At 46.5% G+C, this 16,150-nt stretch overlaps 1 protein-coding gene across 1 annotated transcript; it reads left to right on the top strand.

Moving 5' to 3' along the window:
* Positions 1–13,870: 13,870 nt before the first annotated feature.
* Positions 13,871–15,754, top strand: POU4F2 (POU class 4 homeobox 2). The gene is made up of 2 exons (XM_030564025.1): positions 13,871–14,101; positions 14,424–15,754. The coding sequence occupies exons 1-2, from the start codon at positions 13,871–13,873 to the stop codon at positions 15,363–15,365; spliced, it is 1,173 nt and encodes a 390-aa protein (XP_030419885.1). The 3' UTR covers positions 15,366–15,754.
* The last annotated feature ends 396 nt before the right edge of the window (positions 15,755–16,150 follow it).

Below are 16,150 nucleotides of genomic sequence, written 5' to 3'. Positions count from 1 at the left end.
ACCCTATTTCAGTGGACTGTATTCTCTAGCTGGGCTACATCTTCTGTGATACACCCTGACCCTGTACTCCCACGATAGAGCATGGTGACTCAAAGTGGGAGACCATGGTGCATCAAGGGATATGTAGTCCTGCTAGTATGCTTGGCCCTCAGAAGAATGAAAATAAGACACCTCCAAACTAAAATGCACATAAGGCATTATGGCAAATTTTCTAAATCAAAATATTCTGTGCTAAACTGGAAGTTTTGGGCCAAAAAAAATTTCAGACACTTTTGTTCATTTGTTTGTTTTCATTAAAAGTTTTCAACTTTTGATTTTTCACCAAAACCTCAAATTTCCATTGGAAAAAAATTCTGATCACTTCTAGTGTGGAGCACCTGCAGTTGTCAGTGATTTTACCATGAATTGTGGATGCTGAAGAACAGGAAGCCTTACTAAAGTAAATTAACTTGTCCAACATCACAAAGGAAGTATGCAACAGAGCCTAGGACAGAAAACAGATCACCTGACTTGCTGTTCTGTGATTTAACCTCTAGACAATATCTTCTCTTTTCATGATAGAGTGTACTTGAATTGTGATTTGCAGTACATTGTATAGATTCATAATATGATACTAACCCTTCTTTATTATATGCGTGATCAGCAGTGAAATAGTTGATAATGTTGACATTTAATTTTATATTTTCATCTTTGGGCATCTGAGTTGTGATGATCATTAAAAAAATGAAAACTGAGTTTCTAGAGCAGAAGATGGTGTTTTGGGAAAGGTGGTGGTATGCTGTAGTGCCCTGTCCTTCCAATCTGAGCCCTGAAGCAAGCAAACAAGAATTCAATAATGACATTTACAAATTAAAAAAAAATACATGTAATGACCATTAAGAGACATTCTAAATTTGGCATGATTTGCATCTGAGGGACCTCCACACTTAACTATTCATCTACTGCTAATGTCATGTTCCAAACTTTCTCCAGTTCAGATCCACTTGTCTCCAATATTTGTGATGGTAGATGTCCAAAAGGACAATAGCTGACACCCCTGAGAAGGGAGACTAAGTGGCTTCATACCATTTTTCCTTCCCCCTGATTCTGGGGTTTGCTGATAGCCTCAGGTGCAAGTTAGTGTAACCTTAGGACTGCTTTAATTTGCATTAATAGATAATGGCCCCAAGTTGTTGTTCTGCCACCCAGGACCACCAAAGCACATCACATTCAGTCCTTGCCCCCTTTCTGCACTGAGCCCACCCCACAACACTGTTCACATCAATGTTGTCTAGGTCAGGAGGTATTTATGTAGGTATTATACCAAGGGAATCTTCAGCTGCCACCAGGAGGCAGTTTCACATCTCCTTTGTATCATGAAGGAAGCACAAAGAGAATTTAAGGTGGAATATCTGACCTTAGACTTGTAGGTGATTTGAAGAAGACTAGGTAAGACATTCAACTGACATAGTTAGCATTGGCCTGCTAAACCCAGGGTTGTGAGTTCAATTCTTGAGGGGGCCATTTATGGATCTGGGGCAAAAATCTGTCTGGGGATTGGTCCTGCTTTGAGCAAGGGGTTGGACTAGATGACCTGAGGTCCCTTTCAACCCTGATATTCTATGATTCTATCCCTCAGATGTAGAACTGTAGTCCATCGGGGGGGGGGGGGGTGAAAGAGTGGCTCCTCCCTCTCCAGGTCTGTGGGTGGCCAATTCATCTCACTATCTTTCCAGGGGTCACCTTATATGGGGAATCAGCAGGGCAACAGAAGACATGGGCTTGGGCTTGTGATCAGAGCCAAACAAACACAGTTACAGAGCCCCAGCCCCTGGTCAGGATGGGGCAGCAAAGAGTCTTTGGCTCAGGCCTGCACACAGGCTGGGCAGCAAACAGTCAGGGCTCCTAGCTCCAGTGGAGGGCCAACAAACGCTGGCTTCTTGCTTAAGAGTGGGGGACTGCCCCCCATATGTTGGGGTGACAGGGGGGACTCTGGCCCACCCACTCTACTGCATTCCAGCCCAGGGCCCTAGCAGTGGAAGAACGGTCTGCCACTGGGTCACCAGGGATCCTGACCACAACATGCTGACTCACTTGCTGTCAGTGTTGCAGCCAGACAGGGGTTGGATACCTCTGGGCCACTTTCCAACTCCCCCTCAGGCATACCTGGCTCTGTAGAGGGTCATCTTGGTCATCCACGAAGAAGGCCTCTGTCAGTGTTTGCACCTCCTCCATGCTCAGGTCCATAAATGGGCCTGGTGGTCCTGGCCAGTCAGCTCCCTCAGGGTCTGCAGTAGCCTCCCAGCTTGGAAACTCACAGGTGGTGTCTGGCTCCTCTGGTAGCTGCCTCTCAACTGAGTTCTCTGGCATGCCTTTTATACTCCCCGGTCCTGCTCACTAACTTCCAGCAGGAGGGTTGAGCCTGGTGTGGCTCTATCCACCAGGGTTCAATGGGCGGCCAATCCTCCTCACTACAGTAACCAATAGGAAATTGTCTGACTGAATGGTGTTTAAGTCTTTCAAATGAGTCAGATATACAAATGCAAATCTTTCATTCAGGCTTTCCTGGTAGGATTGTAGTTAAAACTGCAGTAATCCATTTGTGATAGTAAGCATTATTACAGGTGTAGTGCTTTCATTCTAGAGGGTCCTTTTCAAATGTATACAACTTCCTCAAACTTTTACCTTTTTGGCTGAAATTTGGCAGGTTGTTCTCAAGCAGGGAATGTTGTTTTGGGGGAGTTTGTAGGAAAACAGTGCAGCCAATATCAAGACTGAAGATAGTAAAATTGTATTTTTTTCACTATTGTAAAAAAAATTTTGCAACCTCTTTTTGAAAAGCTCTAGCTAAAAGGTGGTAGATATGTGAACTTTGGCAGTGATATAGTCTCTAGGATACAGTCATGCTTTTGAATGATCCAGTGGAAAAAAAAAGTCTATATTTTTCTGAACTATAATAGTTAAAAAAAAATCTCTTGTGCATAAGCCCTGCCCTTTGTTATATTTACATTGCATAGGTATACTGTGTGTGTAATCTGAGTGGAAAATGTCCACTAATTAGATGCACCCTCAATGTTCTATTGCTTTGCACAGATCTATATAAGCAAATTGAGTGGAATTTCATGCTTACTATATAAAATGTGTGTGGAATATGATCTATGATGGTACATATGCAAGAAGGGAAGATAAGAATCAGGCCCCTTTATGTTTAAAACCAGCAGGAATAGAGTCATAATAAGATCTACACTTTGATTTTTAATATTTTTGTTAAATGATCCATGAAAGACCAGAAACTCTTTTTCTTAGGCAGTAGATAGACATTCCTCCCTTGCCCTATGTCCTGTTTTATATAAAATGGGTCTTCCCCATGGCCTTCCCCAGCACCTTCTTTATCCTCAGCACAGGATCTTCCTCCTGAAGCCTGATCAAATTTCTTACCTTTTGTATAGGCTCATGTATGTTTCACAGACAAACTTACTATTAATGATGGAAAGAATGTCTCCTTTTGTAATCTTGTCTTTATCTCTGAAAAATAGAAGCGAAATTTGCTTTCATACAGTGTCTAGTTACCAGATATCTCTGTAAATAACTACTAACATAAACACAACCAAACAAGTGAGCTTTTGTTACTTTTAAGGATCTGTGAGAAATAAAAACAATACAATAGAAACAAAAATAATAATGGGTGAATTTAAAAACCTTCACACAGAGATTTTTAAAAAAAGTTAAAGCAGATAATGTATGAGAAGCCATTGAATGGATTGGTATGAAAAGTCATTAAATAAAGAAACAAAATAGAGTAAGTATTGGTTTGTCTAGAGCTAAACAGCAATGCAGAAAGGAAAGACCTTGCAAGGATAATGGTATAGTTCCTTGCCTGCCCAGAACTGCACTGAGATCAACAGAACTTAACAGAAGTGCAGGCGGCTGCCTGCATGGCTCCCCATGCAGGATTGGGGCCTACATTAGATATAAAATATAACAGATCAAGCAGGCTGAGGCAAGACTAATGTAAGCCATAGAAACTTCTCTTCTTCCTCTCTACAGACCAGAATCCATCCTCCACACAGGGACAAACACCCAAGCTACTTGCTCCCACCTTCCACCCTGGGAAGTAAATCTGGAGACTTTACATTCTACATATTGTGACAAGGTTCCTCCTCTGCCTTGGTGGGTCCTGCACTCATTGGCAGATTTGCTTGCCTCAGAGATTCGTGGCAGCTCTCAGTTTGGCCACTTTTGCTAGTGGCTCAAACCTGCCATCCACTCAGCTAACCTCATCACTAGCCAGCATGGGGGAAACTGAGTACAATCCCCACAGTCTTTGTGTCCCACCTAGTGGGTCAGGAACAGGCCAGATCCCTTTCCAATTTAGACCTTCCCTTCTGATGTTTCTCACAGACCAGGTCAACTCCTCTTGTGTTGAATCAGGAATTTGGGGGGGATGGGGCAAGCCAGGCCCACCCTCTACACTGGGTTCCAGCCCAGGGCTCTGTGGATAGCAGCTGTCTACAATGTTCCCTGTATCAGCCGCATGACAGCTACAACTCCCTGGGCTACTTCCCCAGTGGCTTCCCCAGCACCTTCTTTATCCTCAGTGCAGGATCTTCCTCCTGAAGCCTGATCACACTTGAACTCTTCACTCCTCCAGCAGCACACCTTCTCACTCTCTGCTCCTTGCAGATACTCCTACTAACTGATAGGAGGTCCTTTTTAAACAAGGTGTCCTGATTAGCCTGCCTGCCATAATTGATTCTAGAAAGTTCTTAATTGGCTCCAGGTGTCTTGATTAGCTTGCCTTTCTTAATTGGTTCTAGCAGGTTCCTAATTGCTCTAGGGCAGCCCCTGTTCTGGTCACTTGGGGAACAGAAAACTGTTCATCCAGTGACCAGTATATTTGCCTTCTACCAGACTCCTGTACCCCACTGGTCTGGATCTGTCACAATATGTATTGATAAAAATCTAAGAAACATACATTGAGTAAAGCCAGTATAAACCTGCCAACATTCAGTTCTTGCTTAATTTCTGATTAGCAGTCAGCTCACATGCTTTTCACACTAAGAATATTCAGGCTTCTTTGTCTAAAGTGTTGAGTGGTTATGAATAGTAACGATAGGCTATCTGTAATTATTTTTAAATTATTAATGATTTTGTTAGATCCCTTCACTTTTACATTACATTTCTGTTAATGTAAGTTAAATCAAAAAGTACTTTAGTTTCCAGGCAGCTTCCAAATGTATTTTTCATTCCTTCATAACATTACTTTGAGTTCTGTGATAAAGTTCTATGCTATGTTATATCTATGATAAAGTTTGGTTTGGAACAGCCACCATCCCAATGCTAATGAACTCAGAGGATATCTGGTTGTGTAGACCCTCATCTGTCAAGCTGGATGATAAATTAGAGAGCCATTCTTGCAATTCCAATTAATAAACCAACTGCAGCTATACAAACCCTAATCATAAAAGGACTGTGGCAGGACATCCTGGGTATCATCAGACACTAGTGAAAAGTTTAACAAAGCAGCTACTTACTTTGGTGGCACTTTCTATTAAGTTTGTGAGACTGGAGTTGTCCTTCCAGGTGCTTCTGATCAGTAAACCGTTGCACAGTGCTCTTTTAAGAAAATTAACACAGAGACCATGGGGGGGGGGGAAGAGGGAGAAATACTGTACATAACACCTGTAGTATCCTTACCACTGAGAAGCACCGTTAACCACATTAGATACTGTACTGAACAACTCCAGTATAGAAAGTTACTCCTCTCCGAAGAGAACCAAAATATAACAAAAAGCAAAATGTGTGTGTGTATGGGGGCCACCCTTCTTTTAATCAATGTTTCCATCACCAGGTGAATGCCACTTTTTGATAGTGCAAAATTTCCATGAGAAATATTCCATTCTGGCATGTACTTAGACCCCGTGTTCAGTAAGTGTAATCAGCCAACACAGGGTTACAAATAAATGCAAAAATGGTAAATACACACACACATTTAAAAGAGAGCAGAACAAGAGCAGATTCACAAAGATTACAGTTGCAAATAAAGAGAGTAGGACTCAGTATAATAATCAGCAATGCAAATAGAACTACTGGACTGCGTGTGTGTGTGTGTGTGTGTGTGTGTGTGTGTGTGTGTGTGTGTGTGTGTGTGTGTGTGTGTGTGTGTGTGTGTGTTGGGGGGAGACACAGGTACAGAGTTAAATGCATGCATTCAGTACAAACTCTACTAAAAATGACTGGATAAATTATGCAGAGGGATTTCTTTCAAGTAATTACGTTTCGATTTCTTGCATTTATTTTAGCGCCAGGAAGTACAAGGCGCCATAGATTGCAAAAGTCTCCATTGATTGTTCTGTGCGTTAAGTTTGATTTCGTGACTTGACTTAACTTTCAAAAAGGGTAAACACGCCGGCTCTGGGGATGTCAGGAGTTGGCTGCCAAACAACCGCTGCCGGGGGCTTAGAGAGAGGGAGACCTCATGAAGTCCAGTGCGGGAGAGGTAGGAGAGCAGGGCTGGCGGACTGAACGTCACTCTCTGGGGCTCATTTTAAGGACACTGAAACGAGAGTTTCGTCCCGAAGTATAAATCGCCAAATCCCTTTCAGGATAGATTCGCTTTCGGGGGCGTTGGTGAAATGCTGGGGAGGGGGAACCCGAAGGGGCGCTTGCCCATTGTGAAATGTCAGTTCTGCGGGGCCAAGGCTGAGCCTTGCCAGGGCATCACCGCCCAGAGGTGCCAGCGGGAGACCAGACTAGTCTGACACACGCAGGAGCCACCTTCTTCTCCTGCTTGCAGGAAGACAGATCGTATGGTTGAGCGGGGTTGAACTCCAGCCCTTAATACAGACCCCTGGGCGCGTGAGAGAGTTATAAAGGCAGAATCACCCTACCTCTGCAGGGGAACAGACACTGGAACAGACACAACGTGGAGGAGGGGCTTTGGTGTTTTATTAGAACCCTTTTCTCCCCCGCAGCCCAGCGCGTAGCGCGGAGAGATTCATTCCTTTCTTAAGGGCTGCGGAGAGCCTCACGCCCTTCCCAGAAGAGGAAAGGATGCTGCCTATCCCTGTACAGCACAGGGGAAAGCTTCGCCACGTACCCACAGCATCACCACATTCTCACAGGGCCAGATCTTCGCTGTTAATTAGGACTAGACAGGTTCACTGAAATGGCTTGCAAGCTGCAGTGTTTTCAGGTTATATTAACCCCAGACACTACTGAGGGGCAGCTTGTGTCTGAATACATAAGCAGAAGGCCAAAGGGTTGCCGTTTGATGTTTAGCATTAGAGACATACTCCAAGGATCAGGGAATACAATTCATGAGCCTCCTTTCCTCTCGCTCCGGTTTTACAGAGGTGTAACTTCGCTGATATACGCCCGTGTAAGTGAGCATCCAATGAGTCATCCCAAAACCGGGCAGGGAATTGTTTCTTTAATCGTGTTCCTATATATAAATGGCCTCTGTGACTGTTATACAATTATTCCTGTATTTTATGCAAATAAGGTAAATGGACTATACAGAAATAATTTATGTTTATTTAAATTTTCAACAAACTATATGCTGTTTGTAGGCGCTGGGTCCGAATATCTGCCCCATGGAACCTACAATGGGAATAAATCGATCTGGGAGAATCTCCTTCCCTGACAACAGCTTGGGAGCATATTCTGACCTCAGCATGAACTGGACACAGCATTTGCCTGAGGTATCTTGCAGAAGCCTTCATTGATTGCTCTTCACTGTGTGAGGCTATTCCATCTGTGCTGAAGGGTCTTGCGTTTATTTTCTTCTTTCCAGGTTAGCAGAGAAGAAAAGTGCGTCAACCGATCTGCTCTGTCCAGGGTCCTGAAGAAAGTTTTTGCCATTCTTAGTTTTTCTTACTCGCTTCCATGTGAACTGTCGTCCCTTTGAAATTATACCAGAGCACTCCTCTTATCGCTCAGCATTCAGGGAACGGAACCAATGTGTTTATTTTACCAGATCACCTTAGACCGTATTGGTTAGCAAGGTGTGAGCACTGAGCTTGTCTCCATACGAAAAGAATTAAAAATAAAATTGAAGAGTAAAAACAAAAAAGTGTGAACGTTACTATAAAGCAGAGCGAACAGCTGCATTTTCAATAAATAAATACCGTAGTTATAGCCAACTCTGTTCTGTGCTCAAAACAAGAGCAGAGTTTCCTTAAAGTATATACTGCATCTTAATGGATTAAAAATTCATACAACGCATTAGGGTCAGTAAAATATGAATGCATTGCTTTAAATTTTAATCATAAATCAGAACATGGATCCATGAGAGGCGACAGAGATTTCTCCCCAGATGTCTGCGTGGGTCAGGATATGAAAGGGGACTCTAATTTTATTTAGGCAGTCCATTTGTGTGCAAAGCCTGCTGAAAGACGAATGGCATTTGAAGGCTTGCGAGTGCAATCTTGCACTTTCACCAACAGCTTTGTCATTACTTGAAACGGCTACATTTTATATGTCTGCATCTGGCTGAGGACAGCTGCAGAATTTATAGTCAGACAAAGAGTCCGGCATGTCCAGGATCACCTAGGGTGACCAGGCCTTTGGTTTGGCCCCATGCCATCCACTTCTTTTGTGAGTTTATGAATTTGTTGTACGCTTATTGAGGTCATTGTCATTTTTATTAATTATTAATCTAATAGTTAATTTTAGTTAATATTGCAGTAATTGCAGGTAGGTTAGGGATGCTCGCCCAGTTAGACTCTAACACTCGCCTCCAGCGTTCCCACTAAACTTTCTGTTATTTCCCCTTTCTAGAGGTACTGGTATCCTTGCTTCAGAGCTATTGTTCAAGACAGTGACACCAGTTCAGAAGAAAGAGAGTGAATATTAACTGATATCCTTCCACTTCTGCATATTTTGGTATTCTGGACACTTCTGTAATTAGCAGGAGATTGCAAACTGCAGGGAAGGGTTGCATTTTGTTAACATGAGTGTCAGCTCTATGCACTGCTTTTCGGTTGTCCTACTGGAGATGTAATGGAAGAATTTGGAATTGTACAACCTGATATATTTTTAATTTAATTAATTAAAAAAAATAAAAGCATAACTGTTTTCCGATGACGTAGTAAAGACTGCAGCATACGTGGCAATTAGTATACAAAGATAAACACATTTAATGACAACTTGATAAATACATCGTTATAGAGAAAAGTGTTGCCTGTAAATAAGTGAAAGCTGAAGATTACTCTAAATTAAAAACATAAATGTAGTGATATCTTTTCGGCCCGCCTCGGAGACTGATGGGTTTAAATAATTTTGATCAATCAATATAGCGCCAAACAAAGTTTCCTTAGTTGTTTCACCAGTGTTCTCTTTATTTCATGGATATATTAGAATACCATACTTACCATATGAAGTGGTGATAAGTGTTAGCATTTGGAGATCAGTTGTCAGTTGCTATTAAAATCAAAATTAATTCATATTAACGATATGCATCCTCAATTCTCCCATGTGACAGCCTACATTAAAACAACTATTTCACGTAATTAAACTGAAAGCAGGGAGGTTAAATTTATGTTTTTAAAAGATTGTTAGGATCAAAGTTCAGTTAAGCGTGTTGAATTAAAGTCCTTGCTCTGGTAATGTTGGATTACTTCTTACTTTAAATCTAAGCATTTTGGGAAGTAAGATATTTGCCCTTGATTTTGTTTCCCTCTTAACACTCAGAGCAAAGCCAAAATAAGATGTAATATGTGATTATTGTTTGGGAGTTTGAAGCTGTAACTCAAGGATGGCGAAATCAAATGTAAATGGACGTTTTTGCCACCTATTTCCCGTCACTGGCCTTCAGTTCTTTCTTGTAAACTTTACACACTACACAATGAAAGTACAAAAATATTATCTATGGATTTTATTAGGCATTTGAGATGCTCAATAGTTTCGACTAATTAGACAAACCGAAAGCCTTTTGAAGATTAAGCAAATTGGGCAACCCTTGTTAATTAGAACATAATTTAAAGTTTGAAATTATATCACTCATGAAGTAGCCTAATTAGTATGACGATATGTTAATAGCCTGCTGAGACACTAAGCACTGAGGTTTGGCATGAACTCCTTAAAGGCTTGCAAGAAAATTCTCCTTCCTATGTTGTCATTAATAAAAGATTTCTATAGACTTCAGCCTTTCAACGGTGACATACAATTTATAGTACACACAATGCATTAGCCCATAGTGCTGCTCAATTTTTTTACTATTATGAAAACTAATAAATTCGTCAAGCTGAATTAAGCATACAAATCAGATGAGGCATAACAGATTACATATTGAAGCGCTGTGTCTCCCGAGCCTAAATGAAATTTCAATCTAATAATTCCTTCCTGGCCCGGCTATAATTTGTTTAGAGATGTTGTTCTACTTCTTTCCAAGCGCTATTCGCGCCATAATTAAATGATACTCAAGCTTTTAACTTTGATTTATTTCATTTCTCTGAGCTGGCGACAGTGAGAGCTGATACAGTGTAATTTTTTTATTTCCTTTAAAATTACCAAGTCTACTGTTTAGGTGAGAAATTAAACACCTAAGCACTTATTTGAATCTCCTGGTGCAAACAAAAATGCATTGAAATAAACCCGTCCACAATAAATAAAAGGGACTTTTTATTTATTTTAAAAGGGAGGTAAACATGAAGTTGGCAGTACAGATGAGTAGGTGGGTGGTTTTTAATCCCAAAGCCCAGTTTGATACAATGGGAAGTACCCAATGTCTCCTGGTGGTATCTGGAGGAGTCGGGCAGCAGAGGGAAGGTGCAGACTGAGGGATGAGATGCTCCTCACTGCTTGTTTTGGAAATGTAGGGCCAGATCCTGCTCCAATGTGATATCAGTCCTAAAAGTCCTGGTGTCTCCAGAGGGAGCAGCATGGGGCCCTTATGGAGGGAGCCTCATGATAAAGGGCTGCAACAACATATGGGAAAGCAGGGTGGGAACTCCCGCACCAGCTCGCCACATGCTCTATCCGCTTTGGCTCCTGCTCCCGCTCCCTCCAATACCAGCTCCAGCACCTGCTACCTCCAACACCACCATCCCCAGCTCTTCAATGCTCCCCCATGCTCTGGCACCAGCTCCCCCTTGCACCGGCTTCCTCCAACACCAGGCTCCCATGCACCAGCTCCCTGATTCTCTGGAACCAGCTCCAGCACCTCTCCCTCCAACCCCAGCTCCCCCCCAACACCGGTTCCTGCATCCTCTCAGGTCGCCCAGCGCGCTCGGCTAAAGCTAAAGAGACGGTGGAAGTGCTACAGACAAAGGTCTGAGGAGCGCAGCGGGGGAGGAGGCAGCACCTTGTTTGCAGGGAATAAAAGTGTGTCCGCTTCAGAGAGAAGCGGCTGGGCACAAAGTGCTGCCAAAGTGCCTGCGTGACTGGATAAAAATAGGAACAAGCGGCGGTGGAAATGAAGATAAGTGGAGCTTGTGCCAGCCTGTCTGGCTGGGGGTGGGGGTGTCCTCCTACTGCATCTGCGCACTGCAGGCTCTCTGGGCACCCCTCCCTCCTTCATTGTGGCTAATGAAGAAGAATAATTGGAACGGAAAGGTTTTCAGATGGATCCACACCAGAGAGGGGAACACTCCCTACACACCTTCCACACCCACAACAAGTATCCTCACCCACACCAGATATCCTGACCCACACTTCCTCCACCTATAGCAGGTACCCTCACACACAGCCCCCCCCACATCAGGTACCCCCACCTATAGCAGGTAACCATCACACACAGCCCCCCATCAGGTACCCCACACACAGCCCCCCCACAGCAGGTACCCCACACACACTTCCCCCACCTATAGCAGGTACCCTCACACACAGATCCTCCCTCACATCAGGTACCCTCCGCACAGCCCCTCACATCAGGTATCCTCCCCACATCTCCCCCACCTATAGCAGGTACCCCCACAGCCCTTCCATCCACAACAAGTATCCCATCACACAGCTTTCCCCCCCCCACATCAGGTACGCTCCACACAGCTCCCCCCCACAGCAGGTACCCCACACACACTTCCCCCACCTATAGCAGGTACCCTCACACACAGATCCTCCCTTACATCAGGTACCCTCCGCACAGCCCCTCACTTCAGGTAACCTCCCCACAGCTCCCCCACCTATAGCAGGTACCCCCACAGCCCTTCCATCCACAACAAGTATCCCATCACACAGCTTTCCCCCCCCCACATCAGGTACGCTCCACACAGCTCCCCCCCACATCAGGTACCCCCACACACTTCCCCCACCTATAGCAGGTACCCTCACACACAGATCCTCCCTTACATCAGGTACCCTCCGCACAGCCCCTCACTTCAGGTATCCTCCCCACAGCTCCCCCACCTATAGCAGGTACCCCCACAGCCCTTCCATCCACAACAAGTATCCCATCACACAGCTTTCCCCCCCCCCACATCAGGTACGCTCCACACAGCTCCCCCCCACATCAGGTACCCCCACACACTTCCCCCACCTATAGCAGGTAACCATCACACACAGCCCCCCCATCAGGTACTCCACACACAGCCCCCCCACATCAGGTACCCTCCACACAGCCCCCCCCCCACATCAGGTACCCTCCACATCAGGTACCCCCCACACACTTCCCTCACTTATAGCAGGTACCCTCACACACAGATCCTCCCTTACATCAGGTACCCTCCGCACAGCCCCTCACTTCAGGTACCCCCACACACTTCCCCCACCTATAGCAGGTACCCCCACAGCCCTTCCATCCACCCACAAGTATTCCCACACACAGCGCCCCCCCATAGCAGGTACCCTCACACCCAGATCCCCTATATCAGGAATCTCCACATAGCTTCCCCCCTACAGACGGTACCCCAACACCCCACAGCTCTTCCCCCACACACTCACACGCCCCATGTACACGAATACACACTCCGTACATACATCCCATTCAGACACCACACACAAACACACACTGTCTGTGCAGACACTCCATTCACCCCCCCACACTCTGTACTTACCCATACTCAGATACAGCCCCCCCACCTCACACCCGGATACTCTCTCGCGCGCCATATACACATCCCACAAACGCACAGCCATATACACGCCCCTACGCGCGCTGTCTCTCCATCCTTACCCGCCCCCCCCATACCTTTTCGCTCACCCTCCCCTCCCCGCTCCCGGGATTACCAACCTCCCCCCACCCCTTAAATATTTCCCCCCACATACTCGCAGGACGCATGCGTCCACCTCGCCCCGGTCTCGCCTCCATCCAATGGGCGAAGAGCGGCGAGAAACAGAGGGAGAGAGAAAGCCTCCCACCCCAGTTCCAGTGATGTCTCTTCCGCACAAGGCACCTGCCGGGCCAAGGTGCGCGGCAGCCGGAGCAGAGGCAGCACCAGAACAATAGGGCGCCGGACTCCCGCCTCCTCCAGCCGCCCGGGGAAGGGGGCTCGGAGCCGGGCGAGGGCCAGGCGCAGACTAGGGAGGAGAGAGGGACACGCTCCGCTTGGGGCTGGTTTGCGGCTCGGCGGCCCGGAGAAGGGGCCGAGCCGGGGGGCTGCAGCAGGGAGTTTCCCGCGGGGTGGGCTGGCGGGAGGGCAGGAAGGGGGACTCCCGGGGAGCGGAGCCGGGAGCCGGCGAGAGGCGCTGGGAGGGCTGGGCGGGGGCGAGCCAGGCAGGCGGGGAGGGAGGCAGAGAGGGACCCGGCGCCCCGGCGGGAAGCGGAGCAGGGAGTTAGGCAGGGGCAGGGCGGAGCAGCCAGGCGGCTGGAGGGGCAGTCTGCGGACCGGCTGCAGCCGGAGAGGAGGCGGCGGAGGCTGCACCGGGGGCTGAGGGAGGAGAGCGAGAAAAGCCCCTCGCGTCCCCGCGCCACCTTCCATCTCGGGGCTGGGCGGGCCCCCTACAGCCGGCGAGGATGATGATGATGTCTCTGAACAGCAAGCAGCCCTTCAGCATGCCCCACGGCAGCGGCAGCCTGCACGAGCCCAAGTACTCGGCGCTGCACACCGCCTCCCCCTGCACCTCCGCCGCCGCCGCCCCCTCGGCCAGCTCCCCCAGCAGCACCAGCAGCGGGGCCGGCAGGAGCAGCACCAGCACCAGCAGCAGCTCGGAGGCGATGAGGCGAGCCTGCCTCCCAACCCCCCCGGTAGGCACGTCCTGCAGCACCCCCGCTTTAAGGCACATGCCCACGGCCCCCTTGATCTGCACGCTGTTTCTTTCATGTCTGTCCAGCAAATCACCCAGCACCCCCCCCCCCGCTCTCTCCGGCCTTTTGCATGCAGCGGCGCTTGCCTTTCATATTAATTTTTATCACCTGGGATGTTGCATGTGCCTTGTGTTGTGCGTGTGTCTCTCTCGCTCTCTCTTTTGCCATGCTGGGGATGTGTTAATGGCCCAGAGGCGTGCGGATGCGGAGGGAGGGCGATCCCCTGTTGACAGTAATGTGTGCCTTCTATTTGCAATTGCAGAGCAATATATTCGGCGGTCTGGATGAGAGTTTGCTGGCCCGCGCTGAAGCCCTGGCCGCGGTGGATATAGTTTCCCAGACCAAGAGCCACCATCATCACCCGCCTCATCACAGCCCCTTTAAGCCGGACGCTACTTACCACACCATGAACACCATCCCTTGCACCTCTGCTGCCTCCTCCTCGTCGGTGCCCATTTCCCACCCGTCGGCCCTGTCCGGCACTCACCACCACCACCACCATCACCATCACCACCATCACCAGCCTCACCAGGCTTTGGAAGGGGAGCTTTTAGACCACATTACTCCAGGGCTGGCGCTGGGGGCCATGACCGGACCCGACGGCTCGGTGGTCTCCACGCCAGCCCATGCGCCTCACATGGCCAGTATGAACCCTATGCACCAGGCAGCTCTAAGCATGGCCCATGCCCACGGGCTTCCTTCTCACATGGGATGCATGAGCGACGTGGACGCAGATCCCCGGGATTTAGAAGCTTTTGCAGAGAGGTTCAAGCAGAGGAGGATCAAGCTCGGAGTAACCCAGGCAGATGTGGGATCTGCCCTGGCCAACCTGAAGATCCCAGGGGTAGGCTCACTGAGCCAAAGCACCATCTGCAGGTTTGAGTCCCTTACCTTGTCCCACAATAACATGATCGCCCTCAAACCCATCTTGCAAGCCTGGCTAGAAGAAGCAGAGAAATCTCACCGGGAGAAGCTCACCAAACCAGAGCTCTTCAACGGAGCAGAGAAGAAGAGAAAGCGCACCTCTATCGCTGCACCTGAGAAGAGGTCCTTGGAAGCCTATTTTGCCATCCAGCCACGTCCTTCCTCGGAAAAAATAGCAGCCATCGCAGAGAAACTGGACCTCAAGAAGAACGTGGTCCGGGTCTGGTTCTGTAATCAGAGACAGAAACAGAAACGAATGAAATATTCCGCTGGGATTTAGTCTGTGGGAGCTTTTTTTTTAAAAAAAAAAAATCGGCAACAAGACACACTTTGATATTTCTCTACAGTGAGAGAGAGAGACAAACACAGAGAGACAGACAGAAAGACCGACAGAGAAAGAGAAACACACAGAGACTGTCAAACAAGAAGTAAATTGTCAAATTTAGAAAAGTTCCCCTTGGAGAGAACCGCTGCTTGTTTAGAATGATAGTATAAAACAGAGACTAACTTTTTGAAGGCAGATAAGAAATTCTTTTTAAAGGACCGAAGACGTATCAAGTAAGATTTGTTTTTATTATTAAAGACATCACCCGTGTTCAAATTTAAAAGTACACTTTGCAACTATTTTTCAGAAAATAAATTGACTCGAAACTGAAACTTTAATCTAGAGTTGAGGCTTATACCGCGAGAGAGACATCTCAAAAGTATTTTGATTTAAAAAAAAAAGATGGCAGGTTTTTCTGCATTTACACTGCGTATTATAAATATATATATATATATTTTTACTGTGGTTATTATCCTTTCCTTCGCTGACGTTATTATGCTTAGGAAAAGAACTGATCCTGCTGTGTTCACTGATCTTTAAAAGCTATTATTAGATTACTGCCAAACAACCCCTTGTAAATTATTAATTTTATCTCTCCAGCAACTTCATTTTGTGCTCATTCTAATTAATTACACCTCTTTGATCTAAGTCTTTATAAAAGTAAAAAAAAGGTATGGATAGTGCAAATCAAATACTTTGTGTTGGTAGAATTTATTATCTTAAGCGTTTTCCTTCTTATA

The sequence above is a fragment of the Gopherus evgoodei genome, chromosome 5 (assembly GCF_007399415.2).
Source record: "Gopherus evgoodei ecotype Sinaloan lineage chromosome 5, rGopEvg1_v1.p, whole genome shotgun sequence".
Classification (NCBI taxonomy): domain Eukaryota; kingdom Metazoa; phylum Chordata; order Testudines; family Testudinidae; genus Gopherus; species Gopherus evgoodei.
This window is presented reverse-complemented; position numbering and strand designations above follow the sequence as displayed.